The 16323-nt window shown below is 49.3% G+C and overlaps 1 protein-coding gene across 1 annotated transcript; it reads right to left on the bottom strand.

Moving 5' to 3' along the window:
- Positions 1-9384, bottom strand: LAT2 (linker for activation of T cells family member 2). The gene is made up of 12 exons (XM_033078412.1): positions 9297-9384; positions 8439-8478; positions 7059-7102; positions 6203-6257; positions 5526-5569; positions 4752-4790; positions 4147-4177; positions 3934-4013; positions 3474-3539; positions 2684-2746; positions 2052-2136; positions 1-798 (listed from the first exon to the last, which is right to left on the bottom strand). Exons 1-12 carry the CDS (start codon positions 9382-9384, stop codon positions 780-782), a joined length of 654 nt encoding a protein of 217 aa, XP_032934303.1. The 3' UTR covers positions 1-779.
- Positions 9385-16323: the final 6939 nt, after the last annotated feature.

Here is a 16323-nt window from a genome sequence, read left to right as displayed (position 1 = left end):
CTTTTCAGTTTTAATAAATAAGTGTTCCAGAAGTGCCAGATCTGTGCATCAGGGCTCAGGATACAGGGATTCTGTTTCTGGGATGATGTTTCCAACAGCCATATTGAGGGACTGGTACAGTTTCTGAGGCTGGTGTCTGTGGATCTGACTCTCACAGTTGCTGCTGGTTCTTTGTATCACTATAAAACAGATCCTGAAACATGAGGAAAACTGCCAGAGACCAACACTGTGAATTACAAGCCATGGATAAGGCAGGCATTTAATCCTCTTTAGCTTTTGTGAGCAGGTTGGAATGTCATTCAGCTCCAGACAACCACTGCTGTTATAAACACAACCTCTGCCTTGCCAGTTCCTCTCATGTAGGAAACTGCTTCTATAGGAGAGCACAGGAACCAAACCAAACGTCATCCCTATGGCTTAATACCATCAGGCATGAGTCACCCTGACAAATTAAATAGCTGTCTGCATTACTGCTCAGCAAGTTAAGGATTCATTTCATGGCTGTCAGGAGAAAACATTGCCCAGCCTGGCCATCCTGGAGTGGACATGCAGGGAAATGAGACTGGGGTGGCCCCATGGTCACTGGGGCAGAGTGCTTTCTCCAGTTGCTGGTTTGCAGTTGGACTTCTGTGGGGCTTCAAGCAGTGCATTTCTTCCTTTCAGTAAAACCCCTTCTAGGTTGCTGCAGGCACAGTTTGGAGAAGAGATTTCACCGAGGGGTGGGAATCTTCCCTCTCCCTGTGTGCATGTTCGTTGGGTGCACTCAGCAAAAGATTTCTTCAGACTTTATGCAGAATACTTGAAATAAGAGGAGAAAAAACAGTGAGTCCACTGACTTTTAATCCCTGCTTTCAACTTAACTCCGCTACCTGCTACATTTTCTTTCTAGGGACAAATAGTGACATACACTACAAAATGTCCATGTCTAAGCAGTTGTGCTCCTGGGGGATGATCCCAGATCAGAGCAGAGGCACAGAGCCATCAAAGCCCATCTCTCAATTCAGCCTCCCTTGATGGAGAACTTCTGCTGGCATTTGTTGATTGGACTGAGATTTCAGAATATTACTCTGCTAGCAAAGGCTACAACAGAGGCATCGTTATAATGGCAAAAAGATGCCTGGCAGCAAGGTATGGCAGGGTCAGGTTTCTCAGGCTGGGTTTTTCCATGTCCAGCTATATCTGGCAGAAGTAAATGCCCTTGTGTGCTGAATAGGGTGACTGTGCTTTGCAGGGTGGGGACAAATCCTAAATATTCTGCATGATTTCAGAAAGATCTGATTTTGTGGGTCTGCCCACTGCTGGTGCCTACAGTCTGGGGAATATAAACCCCTATGAAACTAGAGCAGCTGGCACGGGGCATAAGGACAACCCCACTGGGTCTCTGCAGGTGCTCAAGAGAGTGAAAATCCAAAAAGGAGAGTGATGGACTGGTCCCAGTCCATCTCCCAGCTGGAGTCCTAGTCCAGTCTGGAGCAGGGTGACCAGCACTAACCAGCACATCATTCACTGTCCCTCGGTGTCATGCAACCTTCCTGCAGCTCTCTGTGGTTTTTTACTTCATCTGCCTTGAGTAATACTTTATCAGCAGCATCAGACTGATAATGGGGCAGGATATGTGGTCTTAGCCCTTAGGCAAGGCTCAGCTGAGGGACTCCCTGCTCAGAGCAGGGGCTGCTGGCTGTCCCTGTCCACTGCTGCTCAAGCTGCTCTGGAGCAGTTCAGAACTCCTGTGCCTATTGGAGGAGGGCAGTGCTGGAGCTGGGACATGGACTTGGGCAAATGTGACTCCGTGGTCTGTGTGAGTCAGCTTGGCATCAGCCAGAGGTGAGGCACTGACAGGGTGGCTCCTCACACTCCTCCACTGCCCATGTGGCTGCTGTGCTGGTGCTGCCAGCAAGGGCATCCTCCAGCTGAACTCCCTTTGGCATAAACCAAATCCTCCCACCCCTAAATAAACACCATAAACCAAATCCTCCCACCCCTAAATAAACACCATAAACCAAATCCTTCCACCCTACATTAACATACCAACCATTTACTCTTGTTTCTACCTTTGCTCTGACAGCAGGGCAGGGCTGGACCCAGGACATGTGTTGATGTAGTCTGGCTCATCATCCAGGCTTTCTGTCAGCGAGGCTGTAGGTGAGGATGGGAAGACAACTTGCACATCGGAGACACGAAGCTCTTAAGTGTATATGTGTACACTCCCCACTATCCCCCAGGCCAGAACTACCCTCATGTCTCACAGGAAGTCACACATTAAATTAAACTGTGGTTAAAAGGGTCAGCTTGAGAAATAGGGCCCCTGACTAGAGCAAGGGAGGCAAGGGCTGACCCACGGATGTGTGCACAAAGCTCTGTGTCTGAGGGGATTACACTGGAGCAGCCTCAAATGTAAGAGGGTGTAAGACCTGAGGAGCACCATTTTTCTGTAGCACCCCCTGGTCAGGTTTAGGCACAGCCACCCCAATGGTGGCCTTTGAGTACAACAAACACCATGTCCCAACAGAGCAGCATTCAGTTACAGGAATGTGTCATAATTTGCCTTGAATATTTATCATGGACAACTGGGGAAAAAATTAAGATAAGGGTGATGGCTGTGTTGTCCTTGCATGGTCTATACTGGCCTAGTGCACTCTCCTCATGAGCTCCATCCCCAAACAGCAAATAACAGGGAACATACCTTGTCCTTGCTGGAGTTTCCATGTTTGTATTGCCGTGCTGTTCTCGTAGTCTACAGCGTCATCTGTGACAGAGAAGAGTTTGGGCAGGATGATCCTGAACAGCAAACGGGCTAAAAAGGGGCCTTTGTGAAACCCCCTCCTAGCACTGCACGTGGCTGAGTTTCCAGCCAGCACAGATCTGCTGATGCTGCCTCATCGTTTTTCCAGCCCTGGCCACGTGCCTGGATCTCTGCAGGCATGGATGGGGATCAGACAGGTCCCTGCTGCTCCTGCCTCCTCTAATCACTCTGCACAAAGCCAGGCAGGAGCAGGGCAGGCTTTAGCAGTGCAGAAAGCATGTGCTAACTCACAGAAGAAAACCAAACTGACTTCCTATTTTGATTGCAACGTCCCAGGAGTGATGCTGAAAGCCCTGAAGGGACACTGTGGTCAGTGTCACCCTCCAGAAGCTTCCTGGCTGCAGCCTTCTTGGGCTGGATTTGGTGAGAAACCTGAGCTAGGGGTTTCCTGGCTGAAACATTAAAAACCTAGAGATGCAGTCCCCAAAGCTGCTGAATTTCTGCAGAAACCACCAAGTCAATGGCATTAGGGTGGACGTATCACCATGTGCATTTTCCTGTAGAAAGGGGAAATGTTCCAGGCCTGCTCTGTGCATGCAGCAGCCCCTGCACAGCAGCTCCACGGCACAGAGCTGGTAGGAAGAGCTGAGCAGGTTTCTCTTGGCTGAGCAGGTCTCCATCCTTCTCTGCACTTTGTGTGACACATGAACTGTGACAGCAACACACTTACCTGGATCAGAGCCCTGAGATGCTCCAATGGTGACATTCTCATAGGAATAGGAGTCCTCATCTTTCTCTGGTGGAGAGAAGAAAGAGGAGTGACAAAGGACCTATGGAAGTGCAAGTGACCTGGGAAGATCCCTCAGCACCTGCAGGAGGGAGCTGCTTCCCACAGTAGTTTAGCTAAAAATTTATTCTGTGGTGACCAAGGGGTCACAGTGGAATCAGGTGGTCACTCCCACAGGAGCACAAACACCAATGGTTTTGGGCTGTCCTGTTTATAGGCAACAGATGGACTGATGGGGGCTTGGACATCCCTCAAACCCCACAGCTCTGCTACACCCTTTTAATGAATGTGTCTCCTGGACCCACTCTTGCCTCAGGCCATACACAGGGATGCACAGAGCAGCAGGAACAGTGTCAGGAGCTCCCTGAGCCATGGCACAGCCAGGCTGGATGAAGGAACTCACCTTGCTTGTGTGGAGAGCTAACACGGGGTGGATGGAAGAGCCTGGGGCAATTGGAGTAGTGATCCAGAGAGATGGGCTCCCTGTGAGAAGAGCAGCACTGTCATCTCCTCCTGCCCAGACAGGCTCCCCAGGCTGAGCTGTGGGAGCACCAGCACAGCACTGGGACCAGCATGGCTCCACTCAACCGTGCTGGTGGCAGCACAGGGTACTTACACATAGGGATTCTCTTCTTGCAGGCAGCTCTCTGCAAGAACAAGGGTTTGCTGTCAGCACCCACCATGGCATCAGCCTGAGTAGCCACCCCTGGGCACATCCCAGCACCACCAGAGCCCACATCCTCACAGCCACACAGCCCTGGCTCAGCCCCACAGCCCTGGCACAGCCCCACAGCCCTGGCACAGCCCTGGCACAGCCCCACAGCCTGTCCACTGCAGAGCCAGGTGGCTGCAGCAAGGGAGTGCCCTGATCCACCCCAGGGCCTGAGAAAGCCCCAGCTCACCACTTCCCATGGACACATCCTGCCAGCTGCCAGGGAGATGGGAATATGCTCCCTGCCTTGGGGAAGGAGAGCACAGCCCCACACCCCAATAATCCTCTTAGGGAGGAGCAGGGGCTCGGGAGCATCCGTCCCCCTCCCCTCTGCCCATTAATCAGATCAGTGTGTCTTACAAAGCAATCTCTAAATTGACCCAGCCAGAGCTCTGCCAGCTGCAGTGCCAGCTGCCTGTGTGCTCCCTGCCAGCTGCCATCCCCTGGGACCTCCCATCCCCTCAGCAGCCTTCCTTCCAAACCCCCAGACTCAGAGCTGCAGCATTTACCTGTCAGGAAATTCTGGTACCTGGACTCATCCCTGCTCCCTGGGGACAAGAGAGAGACACATTACACATGAACTTCAGCTGAGTGGTGGGAGCAGTTTGGCAATGGAGGCACCAAGCATTTCAGCAGCAGCAGCTCTGCCCCCACTCAGCTCTGAGGTCAGGGGACATGGCTGCAAGGTTGGACAGTCCAAGCTACAGGAATTGGGACAGCCAGGGGTGATATTTTAAACAATCTGTGCCTGTGGCTCTCACCAGGACTGTCAGCCACAGCAGGATGAGCACTGGGCTTTAAACTCAGACCCAGCATAGATCCAGATTAAGATGGACGTGGACCTGTGTGAGCAAGTCCAGAGGAGTGAACAAAGATGCTCCAAGGGCTGGAGCCCCTCTGCTCTGGAGACAGCCTGGGAAAGACAGGGGTGGCCATCCTGGAAAAGAGAAGGGTTTGGGGAGACCTTAGAGTCCCTGCTAAAGGGGAGAGGGACTTTGGAAAAGAGCTGGGAGTGGCAGGACAAAAGGGATTAGCTTCTCACTGACAGAGGACAGGGTTAGGTGGGAAGAGATTTTTCCCTGTGAGGTTGGTGAGGTCCTGGCACAGCTGTGGCTGCCCCATCCCTGAAAGTGTCCAAAACCAGGTTGGACAGGGCTTGGAGCAACCTGGGATAGTGGAAGGTATCCTGCCCATGGCAGGGGGTTGGAAGGAGATGATCTTTAGGGTCCCTTCCAGCTCCAATCACTCTGTAATTCACTGTATCTGTCCCAGGAACTGCTCACCATATCCAGGGTGATGGGAAGCAGTGAGCTCTTCAGTGGCTTTCCTGAAAGAGAGAAGAGAGAACTAAAATCCTGGCTCTGAGCAAACCTCAGCAGCAGTCACACACCACCAGAGGGGCCACCCATGAAACCTCCCTGTGAGGTTATCGAGCACACACAGAGCAAGGGGAGATTAAGAATTTGGGGTAAAACCCCAAGATGGAAATAACTGTGCTTGAATATTGCAGCAGTGTTATCATGGCTGTGTAGTTACTGGGGATTTTTGGTGATGGGGAGAAGGGGATTTATCACACCAACTGCTTTTCCATTATGTATTTATTATGTATCTTTTCCATGATGCATCTATTATGTACAGCCACAGCTCACTTTTCTGGTTTGATTTAATTAGCCACCTGAAGAATGCAATCAGACTGAAGAAAACTCAGAAAAAGTCTAAACTATTGACCATCAATAGTTTAAGTGAATCAACCTGATCAAATTGAAGATGTCCCTGATCCTCACCAGGGGGGTTGGACTGTATGACCTTGAAAGGTCCCTTGCAACCCAAACTATTCTTTGGTTCTAGATACAGCCCAAGCCACATCTCTAGGGCCCAGAATGCAATCCCAAGTGTTCATTTATGTTGGGTGAACTTCATCCAGCCTTGGCTCTAGAGCTAGGTTTGGGCTTTTTCCTACCTTGCTATTGGTAAGTCCTCAGTTTCCTTAACGCTTTCCGGCCTTCGTGTTGCAACTGGAAACAACAAAATTACCTTGTTAGTTATTATGGCAGCAGCAGATGTTTCAAAGAGCACAGAACATCCCCCAGAGAGGAATCCCTGGGACTGGCAAGCATTTTCCTAATGCATCCTAAAATAGCTTCCAAATTGTTCCTTGAATGTTCAAGAGTGGTCAAAACAAGAAGCAGCTAGAGAAAAAGCTGTTGCAGATCACAGAGCTTGCCAACACTTGCTGGAGGAAGCAGAAATCCCAACTACTGCCTTGTCACCTAATGTCCCCCAAAGTCACTTGATTTGGGGACCATTCCCCTCCCTCACACTGCAAGGTGCAGCTGAGAGCTTTGGTCAGGCTGGGATGAAAGGTTTGGAGAGGGGTTGGACCCAGCAGAGTCCTGGGGCAGGGCAGAGCCCTCTGCAGATGGGAACATTTCACTTGGGCCTGGCAGCTGCTCCTCGCGACACAAAACTCAAAAGTTCAGTGCTGAACCCAACCTGCTGCAGGAAGCAGTGAGGGGATGGTGAATGAGTCACTCCTATCACCCACACCTTCATTTTCACAGTGCAAGCATGGCTCCAAGAGCCCCAGGAGCTGAGGTGTCACTTTTCAACGACAGCACTTCAGTGAATTATTGGCAATGCAAAGGGCATTTTTCCCCTCCAGCTCAGAATTCACGTATCTAGAAACATCTAAAGACACCTTGGACAATCCAGGTCTCATCCTTTGATGGCCTGGCTTCAAGCTGACCCTTGGAGCATTCCTTCCCCCTGTTGTATCACCCCACCAGGCAGGAGCCACGTGCAATGTTTGTACTCACTGGTGTGGGATCGAATCACCTCAAATCTCGGCTGCCCTTCGAGCCTGGAAAAAACAGCAGCACAACCTCAGCTGGGTGCTGGGGTTTCTGACAAGGAGAACAGACACAGGAGCCCTGAGTGGTGAGGGCAGAGAGCAGCAGGCTGGGCTCTGAGATGCCAAGCTGTGTCACTCAGCATGTCCTGCAGGGCTGTGTCACCTGGGAGCATCTCCCTGGACTCTTCTCTGAGCCTTTAAAGAAAGGATGTGGGTTTGGACCACTGGTGGAGCAGCCAACATCAGCAAGGGAAGGATTCAGGATTGAGAAAACATCATTTAGGATGATTCCCATTCTGATGCTTCAGCCACCAAAGGCCAGAAGAACATTTTCACCCACAAAAAAAATGGATGTTCATGCATGAAATGGCTTCAAACCCCACTGCTTCACCTCCACTGCTGCCTCTGCCCCTCCCACCATCCCTTAACATCAATGTGAATAAAATAACATTATCAGTGATAATCTATGCCCAGAAACCTCTTGACTTGTTAGTTAATAGGAGAGCTGCTTTTCAGAGCATGAGAGAATTCAGTCCCTTTTCTACTGCAGGTGTTTCTACACAGGTCCTTATTAATTCCAGTTTTGGGAACCCTTTCCCCCTTTCCCATTGGGGTTGCCCCATACCCAGCTGGGATTCATGGACCCGTGGGAGAGCTGTCAAAAAACCCAAACATAGAGTCAAACCACTTTGCTTGCAAGACACCCAAACCACACCTCTAACAGAGCACACAGCACCACAGAGTTGAACCCAAGCCAGGTCTAAATGTCAAGAAGTTGGGACAATTCAGCAAGTGAGGGATGGAGCCCATGGGGGATGGAGCCCTCAGTCCACAATGGATCACTCTGGAGAAACAAAAACCCCTTGGAGAGCCCCACTGCACCTCGTTTGCTCCTGCAACAGAGCTTACAACCCAACTTTTCTTTTTTTAACATCATTTACTGTGGTTTGTCTGTTGCTGAAGGAAATAAGGGGGAGTACACTGCATTTCCTTCATTTCTTGTGCTGCAGGTCAGTGGTTGCTCTGGTCCAACCGGCACCAACCAAGGGCAGGGGCTTCTCTATGAACTAAATAACATTTCTATCTCATCTCAGGGCACCACAGAACAGAATAAGAACTTGCCCTTCTCTCCCAGACCTTTTCCAACTAGTTAATGATTCGTCACAGTCAGAGCTTGAGTTTCATTTCGGATTATTCTCTGTAAAGGCATTGCCCCTTCAGCAGCACCTTGGGCTGGGCCACACTGGTTTGCATCCCATCATGGCATTGTTTTACTTTGTATAAACCCAGATTTCAGCCTGGGTGAGTTGTGTGGGGGAGAAACATGATTGGAAAAGCAACTTACTGGTTCCCGTGCTCGTTCAGCTGTGTCTCCCGTTTGGTAGCTGGAAGACAAGGGAACAAAAAGCTCTGAGAAAGGATGACTTGGGAGTTAGAGACCAAAAAGGCCAAAAAATTACAAAATACATTCACAAAACCTCTTCAGCACATTAGGACAGTGGAGGCAGTGAGCAGCAGTTGCAGTAGGGTTTTGATGACATTTTTTTTTAGACTATGTTTAAATTGCGTTTCTTGTCTCAAACCCCACAAAGCAAAGCAGCCAATCCTGCCCCAAACCACAAACTGCAGCCTCTCCATTAAAACCCACCAGTGCTGGGGAGGGGCTCAAACCCCACTGGTGCTCATCCTGCTCTCTGCATGGATTCCTCCTCCAGCTCCCCTTCCCTGCCTGCCCTCCTGCTCCAGAGCCTGGCAGGGTTTGTGGGACTGCAGCGAGTCCTCCCAGGGGAGTCCCAAAGCCACCCACCAGGATGGGCAGGGACAGGGACCTGCAGCCCCCAGGGCCACTGCCCCAGGGAGGGGAGGGATGTCCCACCTGTGCTAGGGAGGGAAGGGATGTCACACCTGTCCTAGCAAAGGAAGGGATGTCACACCTGCCCCAGGGGGGAAGGGATGTCACACCTGTCCCAGGGAGGGAAGGGATGCTGTACTTTTGGGGGTTCCTTCCCTCCTGGCTCTCTGGCAGAGAGTCCCACAAGGGCAAGGCTGGCACAGAGCTGAACAGAACCAGATCCCCACGGGGGACATTTCGAGGGGAAGGGAAAGGGAAAGGGAAGGGAAAGGGAAGGGAAAGGGAAGGGAAAGGGAAGGGAAAGGGAAGGGAAAGGGAAGGGGAAAGGGAAGGGGAAAGGGAAAGGCTCACCTGGGGAGAGCTGGCACCTGATGCAGAGGCTGACGGCCGCCCCCAGCAGCATCAGCGCCGCTGCTGCCCAGAGCTCCAGCTGTGCCATGGCCCCAGAGCAGCCTGGAACACACAGCAAGGGCAGCCCATCAGCCCTGGGGCACACGGGGGGTGGGAACATCCCTCAGAGAGCTTTTAAATTTGGAGAATTTGGGAGAAAATTCCTGAATGGCGTTTTTCTAGGAAACAGATTTAAGCAGGTTTTTTTTTTAAACTGGTTTGGGGAAATATTTTTTTTGGAGAGAAGTGGGAAAAAACATGTTTATTTGACAGGCAAAGCACTTTTTAAGCACAAAAATGAACAATAATGAGTAATAAAACTTTTTGCTTCTCCGAAGAGATGACAAATTTAGAAAAGTTTCTTTTGTGTGTTGCAGCCCAGTTTATTCAGTCTGTTCTCAGTCCCTCTGGTGCTGGGAAATGTCACAGCCCAGCTGAGCCACGGGTGTGAGCTCCTGGTGCTCCTCTGGGTTTTCAGTCCAGAGCAGGTTCAAACAATTCCAAGAAAAAGAAAAAAAACACAGTCTAGGGACTTCTCTGCCTCAGCTAGCCAGAAAAACTAACAAAAAACCAAAAAAACAAAACCCCCAAACCTGTCTCCCACTGTCCACTGCAGACAGCACAGTCTGTGTGAAGGATGTGGGGAGCAGTCTCTAATAACAAACTCTGCACCTCTTCTCTCCCCTTCACTTTGGAACCAGTCTGAAAGCTGCATAACTCAACATCCAACACCAACAGAACAGACAACGGGATACAAGCACCAGAGTGTCACACACTCACCCCAGACATGCAGGACCAAAACCCAAAAGAGCCCAGAAAAAACCATGTGGTTTGTCCCATCATTTTTCCTTTGCTCAGCATCCCCCATGGAGATCATGAGCTGTGGATCACCTCTAAAGCATCTCCAAGAGGCAGCTGAGGGGAGTTGGTGTCTCAGTGCTGGTGACTAAAATGCTACTATTTTTGTGGGTTTCCTGGCTCTTTTTGTTTTTCTTTCTTTTTTTCTTCTTTATTTTCCTTGCAAGTGAAGGTGAGACAGAGCTGAAGGCACCTGACAACACTGACCTAGTTTGTCCTATTCCATGGCAGGCCTTCTCCCTTCCAAGCCAGTTTTATTTTGGGCAGTGAGGCAGCAAAACCTGTCTGCTCCTGAGCCCCCACTCAGCAGGGACACAGAATGTGGTTATTTGTGGGGCTGAAGAACAGGATATGGTGAGTCCCACCCCATCACAGCTTTGTGCCTCAGGAAAACCCCCAAGTCACACACACACACCGCCAGCCCAGAGTTCATTTGTGCTCCCCAAATACCCAAGCCCACGGAAAATCCTTTCCTTTGGCACAAGCCCTGCTCTGGTGAGGAGCTGACAGAAGGAGGTGATGAACAGATTTATGACAAGCAGAAGGCTGGAAGCACTTACTCACGGCTAGCAGGATATAAATAAAATATTTGGAAGGCTGAGTGTGCTTCCCTGAGCTCTGCCTTGGGGAGCTGGAGAGGAGAACAGACTCACTCCAGCCTTGGGGAGCTGTGCACACACACGGGAGCTGTGCAGATCATGGATTGCCAGCCCTGGGGAGTTCTGCACACACACAGGAGCTGTGCAGCTCATGGATTGCCCAGCTATGGGGAATTCTGCACACAGGAGCTGTGCAGCTCATGAATTTCCAGCCCTGCTGTCAGGATGCTCACCCCAAACTCGGGGAGAGCCCTGGTTCCCAGTTTAGGGGTGACACTGGGATGGTGTCGCAACGCCCTGTTCTGTTCACACACTTCTCTCTTCTCCTTTTGCCCTTTTTCCCCTTTTTGTGCTGAGGGACCAAGCACACCCTGAGCCCCACGACCCCACAAATTCCTCAGGAGCAGCAGGAGCAGCTCCTGGGAGAGCAGCACCCTGGGGTCTGCTCCAGAGGGGGCTGCTCCTTCTCTGGCCTCAGATATTTTTGGCAATGAAGGAGACAGGCTTTTTCTTGCTAAAAAAAATATGGAAAAATTAAAGAACTTGCAAAAGCTCTCTGTACCAGGTCTTGTCCTGATTTGATTCATCCCAGTAACAAGGCTCACTATGAAGATCCAAAGGAAGGAGAGGTGGTTTTGTCCAGGAAGACTAAAGGTCTTCTGCTTTTAATTCCACTGAAATGGAGAGCTAGAGGACATGGACACTCACTGTCCATCTGTCCAAGAGCAGCACAACCAATAAGAAAAACTTTTAAATTGAAATAAAGCAATTCTGGCTTATAAAATGAGTGGATATAAGTTGGATTTGCACAGGCTAGAAATAAAATTCCTAATGGATGGAAAATCTGGAAGAACTTCCCAAAAGCAGCAGAAAAGGCACAAAACTCACTAAAAAAACCTGCAAGAGCACTTAAAGTGAACTTTATCTTTTTGCTGAGAAACCAGGAGAGTGAGGAATGTGTCGATGTGGCCTCAGCCACGCCTGGTTTTCCATGAGATAATTTCTGATAATTTCATTTTAGCCCTTTGCAGATGTCAAGCCCACCCCTGAGTTCACACTGCAAGATAAAGACTGAAATCATGTATTTATATTATGCATTCTATCTATCAATCAAAAAACGCCCAAAAGGCAAATATAAACCAGTTGCTTTCTCTTCCCTTCAGAAATTTTGTGGTCTGCACCAGTTTGCAGTAAATTAATTCTAATTCAGGTTGGTAGGATGAGTCACTGGAATGAAATATGAAGTGGAGAGTGTATTTAAAGATTCACCATATGAAACTCAGCACACTGACTTGTTGAACAGATGCAATATTCAGCTTGAGTCAATGTCTCTAACATGTTTAAGAAAAGCAGCTCCACTTTCTGTTTGCCTGTGTGGCACAGACTGCCAGAGAGAGTCCCAACAATTCAGAAATTAAAGTCCCAGACCAAGGAAGCTCCTGTGGCTGGAACGCCTTCAATGACCAGCACTGAGCCTTCTGAAAATCTCTCCAGAGGTCTGCACATCTCATTTCCTACCAGATTTATGCCAGTGTCAGCCTCCTTAGGAAAGCTGCTGCCATAAAATCTGGGGGTTTTTACAGCTATTCAGGCAGATCAGGCTTTTATGCCGACAGATGCATTTCAGTAGAACGTATGATAAAAGGGGGAAATTAGAATTGATAAATCAACTTTCACGTAGATTATAACTTTGGAAAATGCTTTTTAAAAGTCTTGGGTGGAAAATACAGTGTAAACCCCCAGCCACAGCAGGCATGGCAGCACAAGGGGGTAACTCAGACTTCTCTTCTATTTGTAACTTCCCTGTTCCAGGCAGCACTGAAGCCTCACAGCATCACTCACTTCCACTGGGAGCCTGTTAGCAATACAGGCACCCCCTGTGTGACTACAGACTCCAGAACCACGAAAATGAGCCCATCTCATGCAAGATTATCCCAAAATTATCCTCTTCTGCTAAATTATCTGCCTCATGGCCCATATTACACTGAGAGAAAGAGAAAACGGTTTTCTCGCAAGAGAAAACGGTTCCAACACCAAACCTCTTTCTATCTAGAATTAGCTATTTCAAGCACTTACATACAGTAAGATAAATGTATTCATATCCCTGATGCCAGTCAGCTCTGAAATCAATGGAAAACCCAGGAAGTGTCGTTTCAATCAGCTATTTTTAAGGACTGGGCTGTGGAGGGGGAGCAGCGTGGGCTGCAGCAGTCCCAGAAGCTCCAGGCAGGAGCCAGAAGGACCATGCAGGGATGAGGGAAGCTCAGCACAGACTGAATCTTCCAGAATATTTTAGAAGATGTGAATACTGAAATAATGTAATTAAACCCACGCTTCCATCAGCAGATGGACGAGGAGATGTAAAGAACAGAAGTGTAAAGCAGACAGTCCAGGTTGGGTGGGATGGACTCATCCCAGGTCCAGAGGGGTCTAAATGCTGCTGAGAAGGCAGAGTTGGTAATTCCTACCTTGGAGCTGGTGATGGCCAGGAACAGCAGCGAGGAGGGAACATCGACCACGTTCCTTTTCAGAGGTTTTACAGGGATTGAACTTCTTTAAAGGGTGGCCAAGGTCTAAAGTAGGATCTGGGAGCTCAGTGGGACACCCACTGCCCCCATGGGACCCCGAGCACTCCCCTCTCCCCATCCCTCCCTCCAGCACCCACCTTACCCTCAGCCTGCTGTGTCCCAGCTCCTCCAGCCCCCAGCTGCTGGGCTGGAGCTGGTTCCTCCAGGGCTCGTGAGCAGCTGCTGGTTTCCTGTCCCTGTGAATCACTAACCCCAACATCCGCTGCCCAGCTCTCACGGCTGAGGCTGCTCAGCCCAGCCGGGTCACTTGGGCTCCTGGGGCAGAGGAAGGGCTTTGGTCAGCGTGGAACCACACACAGCACCGAGTCACCTCCCTTGAGCTTCAGCTGGGGTTGGTGCCCCAAAAAAGTTCAGCTTGTCTTTTAGCAAAAAGCCTTCGCAGGAATAACCCCGTGCACTGGAAGCGGCAGGAAAATCTCAAAGCAGGCACAGCAAACTGCAGGAACTCTCTCAGTCTTCATGGAAAAGATGGCAACAAGTTTCAAAGCCAGCAAATAGCCCGAGGTCACTCTTGCTAGTGGCCAAACCTGGAGCTCCTGTCCAGTGCTGCAAGAATAAAACCAGTTCCAGTGCTGTAAGAATAAAACCAGTTCCAGTGCTTCAGCATCGGTGGTTTGCAGCAGGCACAATTTCACTGCACTCTTAAAAAAAGTAATTCCTCAAATTTTTTGGTGCTTGAATGGAGTAAGGAGGGTTCATGAATTCCCTGTTGGGAGTTTATGTGTTGGCTTAAAGCCCTGTCACAGTCCATGAAAGAAGGATCCTGCCCCAGCAGCAGGGAAGTCTGCACTCACACATAAATGTGTGCAAGAGCCACGGGGTGCACGAGTCACAACCAGAAACAAAACGTTTCATGCTGCTCTCACTCAGCTCTACAAAGCCTCTCTTACATGTAAATTGTTCAGTAAAGGGAAATTTCGTTATATTTAAATTAGGGCACTCTGAAGCTGCCACAAGCCACCTACACCCAGCTCTCTGTGCAAGAAGGTGACTTCATCATAAAAATTATTAAAGAGCCAATAGGTTACAATTTTTGTAACTCTGGGATGAAATCTGGCTATTGAGTTTTCAGAGGAAATGTTACTTCAATAAAATAATTATCCACTGTACATGCTAATAGACTTTCTCTCCTCCAATTCTAACCTGAGATGCAAAAATAATGCACCTTGCAGAGCCATTCCCAGACAAAATCTGGGTGCTGAATCCTGTTTTGAGATCAGTATAATCTGAACCAAAGATAAAAAGAGGCAGACTCAGCTTTTAATTGCTCACAAGGTTCCTGGGTGGTCTCTGTGTAAAGGACATTGCAAAATGTGAATTTTTTTTCACTGCCAAAAGAGTTATTACAAAATGGCATTTCAAGCAGATTCAATAGTTTATTAACAGTTTTCTAGCAGGGATTTTACGTGTTCAAACATAAGTTGACAACAGAAATTTTGCAAAATAATTCTTTATAGCAGAACTGATACTCAAAATATGGTGGAGACATTTACAGTTCATCCTTTGTACCCCAAATCAATTCCATCAGGAGCAGCCACTGTTAGAAAGGTGCTGTGTATTTGTGTGCACGAGTATGACTCAGAGCTGTGGTGTGGATATTACCCTGCTTGGCTTGGCTGCACCTCGTGTTAGTCCCCAGACTGTGCCTGGTGGAGCAGTCAGCCTCTGAGAGCAGCAGGAGGTGCTCCTGTGCCCAAGGAGTGACCCCAGTGTGCCAGAACAGCTCCTGGGCACAGCAGTGCCCTTCAAAGGCATCAGTGCTCTGCAGAGCCACCACCTTGATTAGAGATTGATTACTGCAGCAGCACTCACCTCTGTGTGGATCCTGTCTCCCTTCCTCACACTGCTCCTGAGAAGGGCTGGATGTGAAGGTTTGGGACGAGTCCTCACCCTGAGCACTTTCCAGCACAGCCACAGGTTCTGCCCTTCCTGAGGCCAGACCAGCTCCCCTCCAACACACACAAATGACCCCTCAGGCCCCAAACCCAGCTTGGGAAATGGGGCTCTACCCTCCTGAAACCTCTCTGCCTCATTGAGACCTGCTGCTGGAAACAATTTCTGATTTGACAAAAGGTCAAAAACACAGGAGCAGCACGTTTTCATCTACTGCAATAAGTTACAGAAACAGCACATTGTAATTTCACCATTTGTGTTCTTTTCAAAGCTCACCCATTTCAACATGGGCTCATTTCCCCCCCATAACACAGCTCCTACTCCTTCAGACAGGTTCACCAGTTAACCTAACCCACTTTATCACCTTTACTTACCAAGCTGACAAACGACAGAGAGATCTCTAGGGTCCAGAAAACTCATTAGAACCCATCCTCTACCCTGCTCAGCTTACCTGGACCCAGGGAAGCCAAATGCCTGAGGGTTGATTGACATTCTTTCCAATAAAGGTGGGGGCTGCTCAAAGACCAGCTGACTGCTTGAATCAGGTGTTGTGAGTAACACTGATTAAAAATCAGCAGTGAAACAAGGACTGGAAAACAGGGCATCATCTAAACCCCTTCTGCACAAACACACCCAATGCTGGAAGGTTTGAGAGAGATCCAACATGTTTTCCAGGCTCCAGCTTTGCAAGTCAAGCATTGCTGTGCATTGCATCAAGCCCCTCTTGCTTTGGGACAGAATGAGCACGTGTCTCATCCCAGCCACTAACTGGGATTACAATGCATTCCATTTGTTTAGCAACATTTTCATGGCAGCTCTAACTCAGGCCACATCCTGGAGGGAATTTTCTGATGTGCTGGATTATTTTGTGTACACCCAGAATCGTTTCTCTCTGTTGTGGTGGAATGAGCCTTTCCCCAGGCAAGGGGAAGTGCTGCCTCCTCCCCTGGCCCAGCTGCACATTGGCTCTCTCTGAGGTGAAACTGAAAGTGGCTCCGTTCCTGCTGAAGGAAAATAAATGCTGCTACCACCCAGTGGAAAGTCCTCTCA

This window comes from Catharus ustulatus, chromosome 22, assembly GCF_009819885.2.
Source record: "Catharus ustulatus isolate bCatUst1 chromosome 22, bCatUst1.pri.v2, whole genome shotgun sequence".
Classification (NCBI taxonomy): Eukaryota; Metazoa; Chordata; class Aves; order Passeriformes; family Turdidae; genus Catharus; species Catharus ustulatus.
The sequence above is the reverse complement of the archived record's forward strand: the minus strand, read 5'-3'. Positions and strand labels throughout refer to the sequence as shown.